This window comes from Osmerus mordax, chromosome 4 (genome assembly GCF_038355195.1).
Source record: "Osmerus mordax isolate fOsmMor3 chromosome 4, fOsmMor3.pri, whole genome shotgun sequence".
In the NCBI taxonomy this organism is placed as follows: domain Eukaryota; kingdom Metazoa; phylum Chordata; class Actinopteri; order Osmeriformes; family Osmeridae; genus Osmerus; species Osmerus mordax.
Window position 1 is genome coordinate 2,553,824 of NC_090053.1, and position 15,331 is coordinate 2,569,154.

At 42.0% G+C, this 15,331-nt stretch overlaps 2 protein-coding genes across 2 annotated transcripts; both read left to right on the forward strand.

The window, feature by feature from the left end:
• The first annotated feature begins 1,856 nt into the window (after positions 1–1,856).
• Positions 1,857–10,241, forward strand: LOC136941841 (anoctamin-9). The gene is made up of 24 exons (XM_067234468.1): positions 1,857–2,035; positions 3,418–3,492; positions 3,732–3,854; positions 3,967–4,106; positions 4,666–4,715; positions 5,014–5,072; positions 5,443–5,522; positions 5,952–6,086; positions 6,180–6,273; positions 6,379–6,439; positions 6,558–6,640; positions 6,735–6,839; positions 7,251–7,415; positions 7,511–7,547; positions 7,674–7,785; positions 7,906–7,963; positions 8,072–8,169; positions 8,270–8,463; positions 8,552–8,704; positions 8,802–8,949; positions 9,116–9,238; positions 9,451–9,544; positions 9,662–9,774; positions 9,858–10,241. The coding sequence occupies exons 1-24, from the start codon at positions 2,015–2,017 to the stop codon at positions 9,871–9,873; spliced, it is 2,337 nt and encodes a 778-aa protein (XP_067090569.1). The 5' UTR covers positions 1,857–2,014; the 3' UTR covers positions 9,874–10,241.
• A 317-nt stretch (positions 10,242–10,558) lies between these two features.
• Positions 10,559–15,175, forward strand: sigirr (single immunoglobulin and toll-interleukin 1 receptor (TIR) domain). The gene is made up of 9 exons (XM_067234663.1): positions 10,559–10,725; positions 12,008–12,212; positions 12,337–12,464; positions 12,614–12,754; positions 12,865–13,008; positions 13,104–13,206; positions 13,375–13,525; positions 14,159–14,336; positions 14,450–15,175. Exons 1-9 carry the CDS (start codon positions 10,638–10,640, stop codon positions 14,620–14,622), a joined length of 1,311 nt encoding a protein of 436 aa, XP_067090764.1. The 5' UTR covers positions 10,559–10,637; the 3' UTR covers positions 14,623–15,175.
• The last annotated feature ends 156 nt before the right edge of the window (positions 15,176–15,331 follow it).

Genomic DNA, 15,331 nt, shown 5'->3' on the forward strand with positions numbered 1-15,331 from the left:
AGGCTTCCCTCATTTCATCCATCTGGTACCGTGCCTTTTCTCAGCCATATCATTGTTCACAACGTTCCCATCTGGTCAAATTTAGTAACACTTTGACCCCATCATCCTTCAAGTGGTTTTCAAAGTCCCTTGCCCATGTAATTATGCTATCCCTACATGTGGGGTGTGGCCATGTGCAGAAATGAAGCTGCTTATTTGCCCAACCACTTTTCATTCAGCATCATATATTCTCTTTGACGTGTGGAAGTCTTGGGTGTGTTCTAGAAACCTAGGTTTCCTGAATTAATGGTGACGCCTATGTCTTCATAAATAACAGGGCATGGGTGGTCTCCATTTTACCAGTTTTCCTCTAAAGGGGAGATTGAGGTTAATTGCAATGGTGTAAAGTAGGCCTAACAAAGTAGAAATACTTTAAGGTACTTAAATGTACTCAGGTATCTTATACTTGACTTGATCATTTATATCTCTGTCACTACAACACTTATATTATTCTGTTGTCTCAAGCACATCTGCTGAGGAACACAATGACAGGCAGATGTAAGCTATAGCCTACGCTCAGTTAGTTAGTTATGAGTTGGTATGCATGTTTATAAAGATCCCCCAAAACCATAGGCGGAAATCCCCATCCTGGGAAAAATATAATTTGTCCCCCCCAATAAATCACTGTAAACATAAGGAAATTTAAATAATATTAATAATATAAATTTAACTTATTACAATGTAGGCAAAAATAATGTAAACATTTCATTTTTGTGTCCCCCTCAGGAATTGCTCTTGAGAAAATGTCATAATTGTCCCCCCCAAATTTTTTAGCATATTTTCACCACTGCCCAAAACACATCAAGACAATGTTATAGTAAATGTGTACCCAAGATCAAACTTTTTTTTAATTGTCTCATATGATTATTTCTGACACTTTGGTATCTTACATTTAAATTCAGGTATTTAAAATATTTGTATTCAAGAATAAACTTTTAACAGATGAGCCAATTTTGCTTTAATATTTTTATTACAAGCAATTAAAAAAATATATATATTCTAAGTGTGACTCATTGGTAACTTTACAGGCTCGGGTTCGGGTAGCTCGAAAGAAAAAAAAAAAACTTTTTGAAAAGGAGAACCCCCCCCCCTTTCCCTAGGCTGGCTACGGTCCTGTTTTTCCAACATTGTTGAGAATGATTGTAACAGTATAAATTAAACAAACTCGAATGTTATAATTCACTGGGATGTAATGTCCCCACACAAAATATGAAATTTCTATCTCAAAAATATTTTGCAAGATACAATTGACCCTGGCCTCCAAGGGCACCAGAAGAGATATCATAGTCCTACGTATCTGTTGAGTTAAAGTCTTATCTTAAAGAAGTACAATGATAAACAACGTGGTATTATCCCTTTATTTTCTCCGATTTCTCACAGTCGACTGAATAAAAAGGCTCCCTGAGCTAGTGTGCTTAATTCTTGAAAATGTACCTTAAAGCTTAATCTGGATCGGTCAATATCATAGAAGGCAAAAGGCAATGTGTACTTTGCTGCCATCTTGTGTAAAATACAAGCGTAACGTCACTTACAAACGAAAATAAAAATCACTTCGACGTTCTTAGTGGGGTTCACGGTAAAATATGCACGAAAAAATCTTAAAGTTGGTTCTGGAAATGTTTCTCACGAAGCACAACTTAGTGTTTGAGGGTTTGTGTGTGTGTCATAACCTGACAAAGGTCAAGAACACACCACAGCGTGAAGCAAGCAATACAAATAAAAAACGTGACGTCTCAGGTTTCTAACAGGTAAAGTTGCTTTGACATTCCTTAACTACAGCAGAGTACGCTACAAAAATACATTTGTTTCCTGGCTAAGTACGGAAGTTGTTCACCTGTTTAAGTGCTGTATTGTATTTTCAGGAATACAGATGCTTTTGTTGAGTAGACTACACCGAAAGGCTTCTTGTGGGCCCGTGCAGTTTTGGTGATTGAAGACCATACGAAGTCTTACCTGGATTAAACACCTGTTCATCATGCCAGGCCACAGGAGGCAGGTAGGCTCCAACGATCATCTTCAATGTCTTCACCTTCTTACCGTATATAGTTCTGTTGCTATGGTAAAGTCTAAGTCTAAGAAAACAATTTCATTAATACGATTTATGTTGCTTGCCTGATTATTTAATCAGATACAGGATCAATAACATTACATTATTACACAATGTATTAAGCAATGCAATTGCATAAGCAAAGCAATTATTACAAAATAATAACGAAATAAACGATGTCAGAATAAAACAGAGAATACTTTTTCAGTCAGTTATGAAACCGATAGTCTGATTGTCTTCTGGTGGATATTCTCAGTTCATTGGGTTTAGGCTGCTCTACCACCACCTACAACTATTTGCCCAAACTCACAACAGCACTTTTAGATAACAAACAATAGCTCGTTTTCTTATCATCTCTGTCAATGTACGCAAGATGGTGCCATACTTTGGGACCATGTGTGTCTAGGTGTGTTAAAAATGTTCAGAAATGTGCTAGAAAATTCATTGACTTGATTGATTGATTACTGATTGTCAGTTTGTTCCACCTGTTGTCAATCCATTTGTGTATTTAAGACCTGCCTTTTTCTGTGTCTACTGCTCAGTCTTGAAGTCTTCCTATGGTTTGAAACCTTGTCTCTTGCCCTGTAGCTTTAGTTTTTTTGAAAGGGGTTTGTTTTTGAACTCGGCCTGGATGACCACATTTCTATTTAGAGTTACTGCTTGATTTTACACTTAAATATCCAGTGTCGGTGATGTTCTGTTTGTTTGCATGTGGGTTCAAGCATTTCCCTGTGGTTTAGTGGGGAAGAATCTCTCACCCAGACATCCTAATTTAGATTCCTGCCCCAGCCCATAATTCCGACGCCATACAGATCTAAGATTCTGTTGATCAATCTCAGTCCTCACTGAGTTAGGATGAGTAGGTGCAATCTATCCCAGGCAACAGCATTTACAGATCAATAACAAATCAAAGAGACTGAAAAAAATGTTCTTTGTTTAGTGAACAGTTCAGTTAAAATAAGAAACTGAGTTGTTAATTTCTTTCCATAAGAAAAAGGGGGAGTTTAAGTATAACTGCGCATGTGCGGTTCGGAGCGGGAAGTTTTTAGAAGTGAACAATGCCTGTGATGCATATGTACGGAGAGCTCCAGTAAAGTCAGATATATTTGATATTATTTTGTTGTCTATTTGAGTTAACACTACCCACCTAAGAATGGCTTAGGTGGACCATGGACCTTGGCTTTTTGTATTTAAATAATATAATTAACCTGGTACAGAACTGTTTGTCCATTTTAAGTCTGATTGTAATGCCATAAAGAATAAGTTGTGAACATGCATCTCATGTTGATCTGTATACTGTACTTATATTTAGCATTTTGATGATTTTGTAGGCCAGCATTGAGCTGTTGGAATTTATGCGAGTGGTGAAGGAGAATGGCTGTGAGTCAGGTGCATCTCCACCTGTGGTAAGAGCATGACTGAATAGGTGCGTTCGACTTCATGCAGCGCCGGCGGCGCCGACAGCCGCCGCTGCAGTGAAGCTGAGAATCCCATTGGCTGCTTCAAGTCAGCCGGGCTGCAGGTGACGCCGGCGCTGCATGAAGTCGAACGCACCTAATGATTCTAGCCTAAGCATTAGACAAGTTGTCTACATTTGTGTATGCATGGGTATTGACCCTTTTGCTTTTGTATTTTCCATTTGCAGCACACTCCACCATCATATGACTTTATCCTAGTTGCAAAAGAAATTACTGACCAGGAGAATGAGGCATTCAAGAAGCAAGTTGCATTTATTGAAGCACTAAAGAGGAAGAACTTAAAAATCACAGTGAGTTGTGTTCATTGACATCCGACACTATCAGTATGATCAACTGCCTGATGCCATGTCGAAATGACTTAAAGCATTCTTCATCTTTAATTGTTTTGTATTCATGATTCAGAAAATCATAGATGACGACATAGTCTTCTACGGGATTCAAGCCCCCATAGAGATATTTGATAAGTACAGGTATCTGCTAAAGGTGTCGGATGCATGTAACTGGAGCTGTGAACAACAGGATACAATACCACTCTCCACCAGGTAAGAAACATGGAACAGCACAGGTGTCTTCTCCTGGGTTTGTAGACTTTATACCTCTTGTGTTCAGAAACATTTACATGGCAGTGTGTTGGATGTCCTTGATGCTACTTGTGAGGTTGATCGAACAGACTTGCTTCTACTTCTTTATCCTTCTCCACAATCACTATTAACTGACTGCCAAGCTGGTCTGCTCCTCCTTTGCCATCATTCACATTATTTAATTGAGCAGGATTCCCAACCTGTAATGCAGTTGGGCCTCCAAACCAAATATGAAACATTTATAAATATAAAGATATGTATATATAAAAAAAAAAAATTGTACATATTTGAAAATGACATTTTGCCTTTAATTCATCATGACCAGAACCCTAATAGTTACTGTGGCGCTGAAGGACACTTTGTCTTCTTTGTGCGCTCAAGTACATTTTTCCGTGAAAGCAAACAGTTTGTCTCCCGTGGTGTTGTGATAAACCCAAATTAAGTGAACGGATGTTTGAGCTGTGGGCCGCGATGTGGAACAGTTTTGGAAAGGCTCCAACCTAGTTTTTCTTGATTTCAGAATCCGGATTGTCCACTTCATCTTGAATAACACCTGCACTGACACAGGAGGTGAGTATGTGTTTGCATTCGTTCACACTCTTCCAAAGGGACCCCCTTTGGAAGAGTGTGAACGAATGCAAAGGGTCAATGCAAAATGCTGAGCGGTTAGGGAGTCGGGCTAGTAATCTGAAGGTTGCCAGTTCGATTCCCGGCCATGCCAAATGACGTTGCGTCCTTGGGCAAGGCACTTCACCCTACTTGCCTCGGGGGGAATGTCCCTGAACTTACTGTAAGTCGCTCTGGATAAGAGCGTCTGCTAAATGACTAAATGTAAATAATCTCTGCTGTCTCTTACTTCCATCTCCAGAACACCTGCGGGGTCTTATGAAGAAGAAGGTTTTTGACGCAAAGTTTTGTTTGCATGAGGTAAACCAATATGGTGCTCTCTGTCAGTTGTCTTCCTGATCTTGGGTAGTTATACTGTGTGGTGGTTGTCTGACAGCCATGCAATGCGTTTGGCAGAGACATGGTAGTTTTGTCACAAAACCATTTCAAAAGGTGGAGGGTGAGTAATGAGGGTGAACCACAAAAATGCTTGCCATTGTTACGTAGACTGTTTTGGTATGCAGTGATACACCTATGGGCTAAATATAGTGACTTGGCATCAGTGAAACACTGGCATTGTTCGTGGGAAATGCTTATTTATTGTGAGCTGTTTAACTGGGAAAACCCCCAAGTGTCCAGTCATTAAAACATGAGTAATAACTGATGTCAGATTGTTTTTTCTCGCTTTCAGAAAAAGATACAGAAGGAACTAACGAAAAGCTGGGCACGATGGAGCGCTCTCTTCCAGGGGCAACCAATCACAGCAGTCAGGTTAGACTCACAACCAATCACAGCAGTCAGGTTAGAGTCACAACCAATCACAGCAGTCAGGTTAGACTCACAACCAATCACAGCAGTCAGGTTAGACTCACAAGTCACAACCAATCACAGCAGTCAGGTTAGACTCACAACCAATCACAGCAGTCAGGTTAGACTCACAGCCAATCAATTTGTTAGGTTACAATCACAACCAATCACTGCCATCAGGTTAGACTCACAACCAATCACTTTGTTCGGTTACAATCAACCAATTACCTGCAGTTAGGTTAGAATCACAACAAAACACTGCTGTAAAACTTAATACCCCAATCTTTATATATTTTTAAAAATTGTCCAAAGGGTTATGCTCAGAGTTGGATCAGCAATGTGGACATTTTTCTCATTATTACCATACTGTTAATTCTGTTGCCCGTGTGTCAGAAACTACTTTGGAGAAAAGGTAGCCCTTTACTACCTGTGGCTGGGCTGGTACACATGCCTGCTCATCCCAGCCGCTGTCATAGGGCTCATTGTATTCCTCTATGGGTTGGCCTTTTTCAACACCTCTCCACTCATGTAAGTCTCCCCCTACTAGTAGCTGGTCATTCTGCTGTATCACTGTGTAACGCCTGCTCTACTGATTTGCTCCACCCGATGTTTGTGTTGTAGAAAGGAGGTTTGTGAGTCTGACGCTGTTATGTGTCCCCTTTGTGACAAGAGATGCAAAGTGTGGCAGCTCTCTGACACTTGCGATTACGCTAAGGTATTTGGCCAGGAAGGGATGAATCATGGGATGTTGTTGGTTTTGCGTTTCATTTTGGGTTGTGAAACATCCCGTGCTTGATTGAGATGACGTCTCTCCCTGTAGGTAAGCCTTCTATTTGACAATGAGGGGACAGTTGCGTTTGCTATGTTCATGGCAATATGGGGTGAGTCACGTGGTGTGTATGTGTACAGGAAGTGGATGTGGATGTGTACAGGAAGTGGATGTGCAATGTTTTTGCACCAAGCCATGCAAATCCTGGAAACACCTTCCTTGTTTTTCAGCCACTTTGTTCTTGGAGTTCTGGAAAAGACACCGGGCTTCCTTTGTCTGTGAATGGAAGGTGTTTGATTGGTCCGAGGAGGAGGTACAGTGTGGTGATTGGTTGTCTCTGGTGGTGGGAATACACATTTAAACAACATGGAGGCATTCTTTAAAAATGAGTTTCTGCGTGTTAACAGGAGGAGTTGATCTTGGAGATTGTAAATGATGGAGAATGTGAGCCCAAAGAATATAAGCATTCCTATCTGCGCAGCACCTTGGTTCTGATCCTGGTCACCTTGATGGTGAGCGCTTTCCTTTCAAATTCATGACATCCAAACTGTATCTTTTCCTTTTTAATCTTAATCGAAAGATGCATTTTCATGCTACAGTTTTTTGTTTTTTTTTACTTTTACTTAGAAAATCAGCTTCAAACAACATTTCAATACTGTTATGAAGGTTATGTATGATATACGACGGTGCGTGTGTATCGGGAAACTCACTCCTCGGGTATGTAACAGGCCACCCGCGTCAACGAATTGCTAGCTTTTCGTTGGCGTAGTTGGTAGTGGTGGCGCTTGGGAAGCCAGAGGTGGTAGGTTCAACTCCTGGTCGGAGCGGACAGTTGCCCGTATGCCTCTGACGGAGCTAGCAAGACCATGTCTGTTACACATGAATGCTCACAAAGGCCCCTGAAGTAGCTGTGTGTGTTCTAGATGCTGCTGATACTTGGCCTGGCCCACGCCCTGGTGGTGTTCCGGGTGCTGGCTACTGTGCTGCTGGTGGAGTCCCCCTCTGAATTTCTCCGTGACCACTCCAACACAGCTGCAGTGATATTGGGGGCATTGTTGCACTTCTTCACCATTAGCATCATGACACATGTACAGTGACATCCTTTGACCTATTATGATTCTGTTCATGTTATTGCCTTCTTACTCTTGATTCCCCTGCCTGACCCTCTCTCTATTTTTGGTAGGTCAACAGGAAGGTAGCACTGAAGCTTTGTGAAATAGGTTTGTGGGATTGATTGTATTGAAAATGGTTTTGTTGTTCATTTACACTGTTGTGTTCCAAGGGCCACCTAGTGGGCAAGAGGAGAATGACGTGATCTTAATATTATTCTTTTTTACTTTTCTCAGAGGAAACGAGGTCCTTTGCTGCCACCGAGAGCAGCTTCACTGTCAAGATGTTCACCTTCCAGTTCTTCACCTACTTCTCCTCACTCTTCTACGTTGCATTTTTCCTTGGCAGGTGAGGTTTCCAGTTGGTTTGTCAGGTGGCAGGTGAGATCTCCAGTGTCTCTGGGGCATTTAGCTGTTTGATCAACTGCAATCGGGGTTAGAACACAAACACGGTTCTTGTTCTTTGTAGGATAAATGGACATCCAGGTGGCTATGTGCGGATTGCAGGGAAGTGGAGACTGGAAGAAGTAAACATGAAAACAGGATTTTTACTTAACATAAAAACTTGAAAACAAGGATGTTTTTTTTCAATTAGGAGTAATTACTTGTTCATGCTATGTGTCCTTTTCATGCAGTGTCACCCAAGTGGCTGTCTCACTGACCTATTTATCCAGATGGCCATAATTATGGTGCTCAAACAGACCGTCAGCAATGTCTTTGAGTTTGCAGGCCCGTAAGTTGAGATGGTAAATGTCTTACAGGTGTGTATGTGAGTTTACAAAGGACCCAGGACCATCGTAACTGTGTGTGTGTGTGTGTGTGCGTGAGTGTAGCTGGTTCTGCCGGTGGTTCAAAAGGAGGAAGACCAAGTTCCAGAGGAGGTGTGGTCATTGTTACCGCAAAGAGGGCTCTAATGCCGAAGACGTGGCAAATCTGTGTGACAACTGCAAGCTAAAGGATTTACTCTGCAATTACCGTCTCAATGATGTTGACTCCTTTAGCCTTTTCGACGAGTTCCTGGAGATGGGTATGTAATGTATGGGGCTGGCTCACCAATCAAGGTCAGCGTGTTGAAAGAAGGGCATTCGGTATGAAGTTTTACACTTCATCCACAGTGATCCAGTTCAGCTTCACCACCATCTTCGTGGCGGCTTTTCCCCTGGCTCCCCTTCTTGCTCTTATGAATAACATCATAGAGATACGCCTGGACGCCATTAAAATGGTCCGGCTGGAACGCAGAATGGTGCCCAAGAAAACCAACGATATTGGTGAGGGACCATAAAGACTGGGTGATCATCGTCTGTCTGGGACTGTGTCTGTAAATAACTATGGTATGCATGCATTGTTTGTACTGTGCTTCGTTAGGTGTTTGGACTGGTGTTTTGGAGGCCATTGGTGTGTTGGCAGTCATTGCTAATGGGCTAGTCATCGGGGTATCATCCGACTTCATCCCACGTTTGGTGTACCGCTATCATTATGGCCCCTGCGCCAGTGGCAATGTGACAGGTGTCGAGTGAGTTCGTTCGTACACAGCAAAAAAAAAGGGTGGCCTGTACATGTCGCTTACGGAAGTGCTACCTCAAAGCAGATTAACGACTCTCTCTCTCTCACTCTCTCTCTCTCTCTCTCTCTCTCTCACTCTCTCTCTCTCACACTCTCTCTCTCTCTCACACTCTCAGCTGCATGGCTGGCTACATCAACAACACTCTGTCCATTGTACATGTGGATGACCAGAGCATCCATAGTGAATTTTTACCCAACCAGATGATGACTCACAGTGGGGTGAACGTCACCTCCTGCAGGTTCAAACACGCTTCAACATATATCCTTAACAATCAGATAGTAGTATGTAGTATTTATGATGGATTGAATGTGTTTTAATACCTGTCTACAAAAAAATTCCCCTAGTGGGATCAATTAAATTGACTTGACTCGATTCTCACAAAGCAAGAATGGTTAGGGCGGTATAGTCCAGTAGGAGTCCAGTGTAAAACTGGGATTCCTCTGTCCACAGTTATAAAGACTACAGAAGTAATGAGGACTTCAGCCTCACTCAACAGTACTGGCTGATACTGGCAGTGCGGTTTGCCTTTGTCATACTATTTGAGGTAGGAACACAGCTCTGGCACTCTTAAGCTTGACTAGTTCCTGACCTGACCTAGCATTTGTAATGACCTCTTGTTTCCATGTCCCACCTGGTCTCTCCTTCTCCTTCCTGTGGACAGCATGTGGTCGTCATATGCAAATTCATTGCAGCATGGTTTGTTCCAAGTGCACCCATGCAAGTTAAGAATGACCGACTCCATGACAAACTCCGTAGGCTGAAGGAAGAGCTTCGGTAAGGGTTTTTAGAGAGAATATCATAAATACTTTTGTTATTTGAACAATTTGAGCAAGCAACTTGTATTTCCTTTCCCTCAGGTCGTCTAAGGTATGAAAACCTTAGACAGCTTGGAGTTATATGAAGGAAGAGCACTTCAGTGTGTCTACATACCCAGATTGATGAGTCTACTGAGGAATAATATTATTACCTCAACGACTTGCATTTGTTAAAATGTATGGTCTGGTGTTGAAATGCTGGCCAAATGCATTTTGGCAAGTGTTATTGACGTTACAGTTTGTATTGTGTGTGTGTGGAGTTACTTGGGCCTGGGTACAACCTTTTACTACTTTCCTTGCAGTGTTTTGTTTTTTTAATATCCTCTTTTGTAGATTATTGACATTGTCATTGATGATTACCAATCGTCCTCACAATTTTCCTGGACGAAATTCAAAAAAATAAAAAATACAACTTTTTTGTACAGAAAACAACTAAAGGTCATACTTTGTCATCAAATTCAATTTAAAGCTATGACTATTTGAGACTGTTTAAGACTGTTTTGGCATACAAATGTAATTTTATTCCACTCAATGGTTAATAGGTGCCGACGAATAACGTTGCCTGTTCTAATGGCGTGGGGAAATAGCTTATTTATTTATTTTTGATCGTGACTAGCCTATCGCTGATAAAAAAAAAAAAAAAAAAACTCGTAGTTTCATTAAACAGGTGAGGAAATGTCACGTGGTCACACGTAACCACCAAACAAGTCATGCAGAACAGGTGAGTTCATAAGACAATTCGGCAGTAGAGCAAGTGAACAGCGATGTTACAGGCTTGCTTTATAGTAGGCTATATGAATAAAACACATCAATAAAGGATCTATGTTTACGGTCAAGAACGGAACGATGGAATCGATACTCACTGCTTTTATAGTGGCATGCTCCGGTTTCTTCACGGTTTTTGCTGGAGGTAATGTAAGATTACAATTCAGTTCTGTACAACAGGTATTCCCTACTTTATTCACCAGTTAATAAAACAATTAAATCACAGACATAACAGCCTAATTAATGTAGGCCTAATGACCTTATTTTGTCATACACTTTTGGAGGAATAATTAATGTTGGATTCGGCTCCTGATTTTAGCCTTCTTGAGTCTCTGTGTGCATCCGCAAGCAGACGAAAGTGTTGATGTAAGATGTGTTGAATCATGAACTAAAGTTCATTATTGTTGCCTTTAAGTATTCGTATTGCAGTGGTTCAAAGTTATCGAAAGCTCAATTGGTCCAAAGCCATACAGTCTCATGATGATTTACAAATGAAATTACTGTATCTGGCACTTTACTGAACTGTCTGTTACCATGTGACTTGTCACTCTGGACTTCGCACCCGGATGTGATGCAAAGTCACAGTGCCGGAGCATGTTAACCTGCCATCCCTGAATTGTTTACCTTAACACGTTTTTTGTTAGCCTATTAACTGAAGATCAGTTGTTGAACTCCAGGTTTCATACTTGACTGAGCATCTTGAAGAACTGGTTAAAGAGAGTAGTCAGTTGAGGTGAAAAACACCACCATCTCGACAGATGTGTTTGCGTAAGGATTCTGAATTATTTCCTAAACTGCCCATAATACACTGCTCAGTTTCGCATTTTCGGTCAAGTAGTTTACCAATTTGCTCCCAATTGTCCTGTCTGTCAAACTGAGTGAAAACGTTGTGATAAAAAAGTTAACCTTCATGCACCATTAACATTCACCTGCATATTGTGTGTTGTCAGCAAAAATACACTTTTGTTGAAGTGTACACAGAGACTACAGTATCTACTGACTGCATGCAAAGCTTTAGCTCAATGGGCTTTTGGGCAAATGGGACCAGGGTAACTATACCTTAAGAACCACAAGTCAGACTCCTTCACTGTATGACTCACCATCAAAGGTGATTCAAGCAAGACATATTTTAACAGTCAAGTTATATTAAAGAAGAAAATAACACAGCTGTCTCAAATGCTAGTAAATATAATATCTTAGTGATGTGTGTTTGTGAGTAAGGAATTGTGCTTCTTGTGGTAGCCATGAGTTACATGTGGGGTGAGGGGGTTGTGTTCACCACACCTGCAAGAAGGCATTTGGTTTCAGCGTGCCTTCCAGATACTAGATGGCTGTCTCAAGCTTTCAAGACCAAGCGGACAGCATGAAGGCCTGTATTGTTTTTAGCTACTGCAGTCAATAATGGGAGCTGGGGCTTGTGTTCACAGAGTTGTGCACCAAAGCCCCTGAGTTTAAGCCCAGTGGGAAGCCATCTCAGCTACGGGAGACACTGGGCTCAACGGCATTCCTGAACTGTACCGCCCTCGTATCCTGGGACCCCCAGGACCAACCCTGTGACGCTCTCGTGTCCTGGAGAAAAGATGGCGGCCTTCTTTCAAATCATAGCCTGCACCCTCGGAATCTCTCCAAATGGTGAGTTAAGAAAGTCTGAGCCCGGATCCAGATAAACTCCTTGAACTGGATTTGTTTCAGTAGCTGTCGTAACAGGGGAGATTCAGGGGGCTACAGTGTTAATCTTTGTGGACGTGTGTGCCAGGCTCGTCAGCCCCTCTCAGCAGATGCTGAACAGTGTGCTGGTGGTGAGGTTGAGGGAGGAGGAAGACTTTGGGCTGTACACCTGCAGAGTGGGAAATGCCTCCACCGACTTCAGTCTGCACAATATAAGTAAGATGGCAGGAACTCACATGGTGTTGTACATATTGTGTTCACCATCCACAGTAGGCCTCATGTATGTGGAACAGAGTCTGAAAATGATTAGAAGTAAAAAATAATATGTTTTGACTTTCTGCTTGTTTTCATGGTTTTGTGAGTAGACCGCCCCAGCCACACAGCTGCACTGATAGCTTCCATGATTCTCCTGCTTATCCTCACCACCTCCTCTATATTGTACTCCACATGCCACCTGAACATCCAACTCTGGTACAGGAATAAATATGGGGACTATGAGATCAATGGTGAGGATCCCCTCTGCCACATTCATTTGCTGAAAGAAGAAAACTGCAACTCCACAATGTTTGAGAAATGTTTTTCATTTTTTAAATTCACATTCGGTCTACCTCATCAGATGGAAAGATATATGATGCTTACATCTCTTACGTAAACAATGATAACGACAGGAAGTTTGTCAACTTCATCCTCAAACCTCACTTGGAGAATAAGCACGGACACAAACTGCACCTCAATAACAACAACATCCTGCCTGGTTCAGGTAACGACAGAACACAGATATCTGCTGCAGCCAATGATGGTCGTAAATCGGAACTTGAAAAGCATGAACTTAAATAGGAAAATCTTTGTCTGCAGAGCCGTCCGCAGAGCTGTTGATGAATGTGAGCCGTTGCCGGCGGCTAATCTTAGTGCTCTCTCACCCCTACCTGGAACAGGATTGGTGCTCCAACAACTTCAGGTCAGATCTTATCAGCCCGTTAGACCCACGCAGTAATGTATTGACTTGACTGTGATGCATTCTGGAAAGCAACAGTGTCACCCAGTGGATCCCATGCCTATTTTTCCATGACGCCACAGGTGGTCACTGTTGTCATAACATTACACCCGGCATGTGTGTTTTTCGTAGGCAGAGCCTTCTGCATGTGTTGGAGCTGTCCCAGAAGCTCATCGTCATTATGTTTGAGGGCCAATCCAAACACATGAGCAAGGAGATCATGTTTCTGCTCAAGGAGCACGAGAAGCACCTCACCGTGCTAAACTGGAGCAACTACTCAATTGTAAGGCCAAGCAAACCTAACAGCTCCATTCAGTGTTGAAGATGTTGTATTACATCACTTGTTGGTGAAATATGTAGATAGATGTACAGTACAGTTATAGTAGTAGCCCATATAATAGCCTATATTTTTTCATATTGCACCTAAATCAAAAGTTGTTTTATGCTGTGTTTACACCAAACGCGAAGCGAATTATTCGCACGAATGAAGCCAATTTTCGCTTCGCGTTCGTTTGTGTTTATTCGCGCGAATCTCTAGGAGGCAACCTTATTTCTCGTCGTCAACTATGTCCGAAATGTATACTATAAACGAATACGAAGTAGTGTCGTATAGCAGAGGATGCCCACAAACAGCTACGATACTATTGCCCTCCATTTCTTCTTAATCGTCTGTGAAATCTCAACACTGATAAACTTTCGCGACACGGTGTCACGCGAATTTTTCGCTTGAGTTGAAAATGTTCAATGAAAGACGCAATAGACTCGAATTCGCGTTTGCATTGACTTTACATGTAATCTCATCATCGCTTCGCGTTTGTTGTGTGAACACAGCATTATGCTAGAACCCCTTACCCAAAAGCCCACTAACAAGCTTTAACTGTGGCAGAGTTTGATGCACAGTATGGTGTTATTACAGACCCCATCGTCAGTGTTCTGGAAGAAGCTGGCCCTGGCCATGCCCCGCTGCGTGGTCCTCCACAGTCACGACGCTGGAGACCCCCAGACCCTGCTCCAGGACGACAAGGACCCCATGCTGACCCTGAACCCAGACTACCTGGACTGCCGTCCAGACCCAGACCCCTCAGGTGACCTAGGTAGGAACACCAATGACCAGCCGCCATAGCATCAACACAGTGATGTAGCCTACGCGGAGAATTGTTGCATGATACTTGCTACCTGGAAGTGTAACCCGGTGCTTTGCTGGCAGGTGTGCGCGTGCCTGTGTGCAGGGCGCTCACTTCCAGAGCACCCGCTCTCCCCGCTGCTCCTGCACCAGCGACTAAAGCTAATCAGTCAGACATCGACGTGTCAGACCTGGGCTCTCGTAACTATGGAGCCCCCACGGACTTCTACCGCCTGGTTACAGACGAAGACGTGTAACCTGGACAACCCTCGATACTCCAGCCTCACACATAGGCTCTCACCAGCTGTGTCATATTTTTCAGTTTCCAAGTTATAATATGTTACTGTATTTGAAATGTTATTGACATTTGAACGTTTCTGTTATTTTTACTAGACGTTAGGTTTTTATATTTCAATAATCCATACACTAATTTACACTTACCATAATTGTTGTAAGTGCTATAGTGCTTTAATGTTAAGGCCATTGATTGTTATTGTTAATAATTGGTCAATTCTAATCAGATTTCATATGGTTCCGACATCTTCAGATGTAAACATCTGTGATCCTCCCACAATATCCTGTTGAAATTGTACATAAGAGCTCAAACTTTACTCAGTTGATCTCCTTCTACTCCAGCAGAGGGCAAAATTGAGTCAGATGTCTCATGCAAATATGCCTTATTCAACAATGGATTATATCAATAGAATAACATGTTTCTTATTCTTGTCTATTACATATAATATCTCTGTGTTGTCAGTATGATATTAATGTGTACGATTGTGTAAAGAAGATAAAAAAAAGATAAGATGGTGTTTTTACGGTCTCTAATAGCTTTGTTGTGAATATTGTATTGTTCTTGGTTCAAACAGAAACCTGTGTGGTGACAAGGCAAGACATGAACTCCGCTCTGTATAAAGAGAGGGAAGGAGGGTGTGTCAAGCAAAGGACTGTATGAACCCTGTCTGG

Bases quoted from the DNA above. Each gene is read 5' to 3' on its own strand.
- LOC136941841 (XM_067234468.1), top strand. From the start codon at position 2,015: ATGCCAGGCCACAGGAGGCAG. The intron at 7,416-7,510 runs GTACAGTGACAT...TATTTTTGGTAG, and splicing joins CCATTAGCATCATGACACAT to GTCAACAGGAAGGTAGCACT. The intron at 7,548-7,673 runs GTTTGTGGGATT...TACTTTTCTCAG, and splicing joins ACTGAAGCTTTGTGAAATAG to AGGAAACGAGGTCCTTTGCT.
- sigirr (XM_067234663.1), top strand. From the start codon at position 10,638: ATGTTTACGGTCAAGAACGGAACGATGGAATCGATACTCACTGCTTTT. The intron at 10,726-12,007 runs GTAATGTAAGAT...TTGTGTTCACAG, and splicing joins CTTCACGGTTTTTGCTGGAG to AGTTGTGCACCAAAGCCCCT. The intron at 12,213-12,336 runs GTGAGTTAAGAA...CGTGTGTGCCAG, and splicing joins CCTCGGAATCTCTCCAAATG to GCTCGTCAGCCCCTCTCAGC.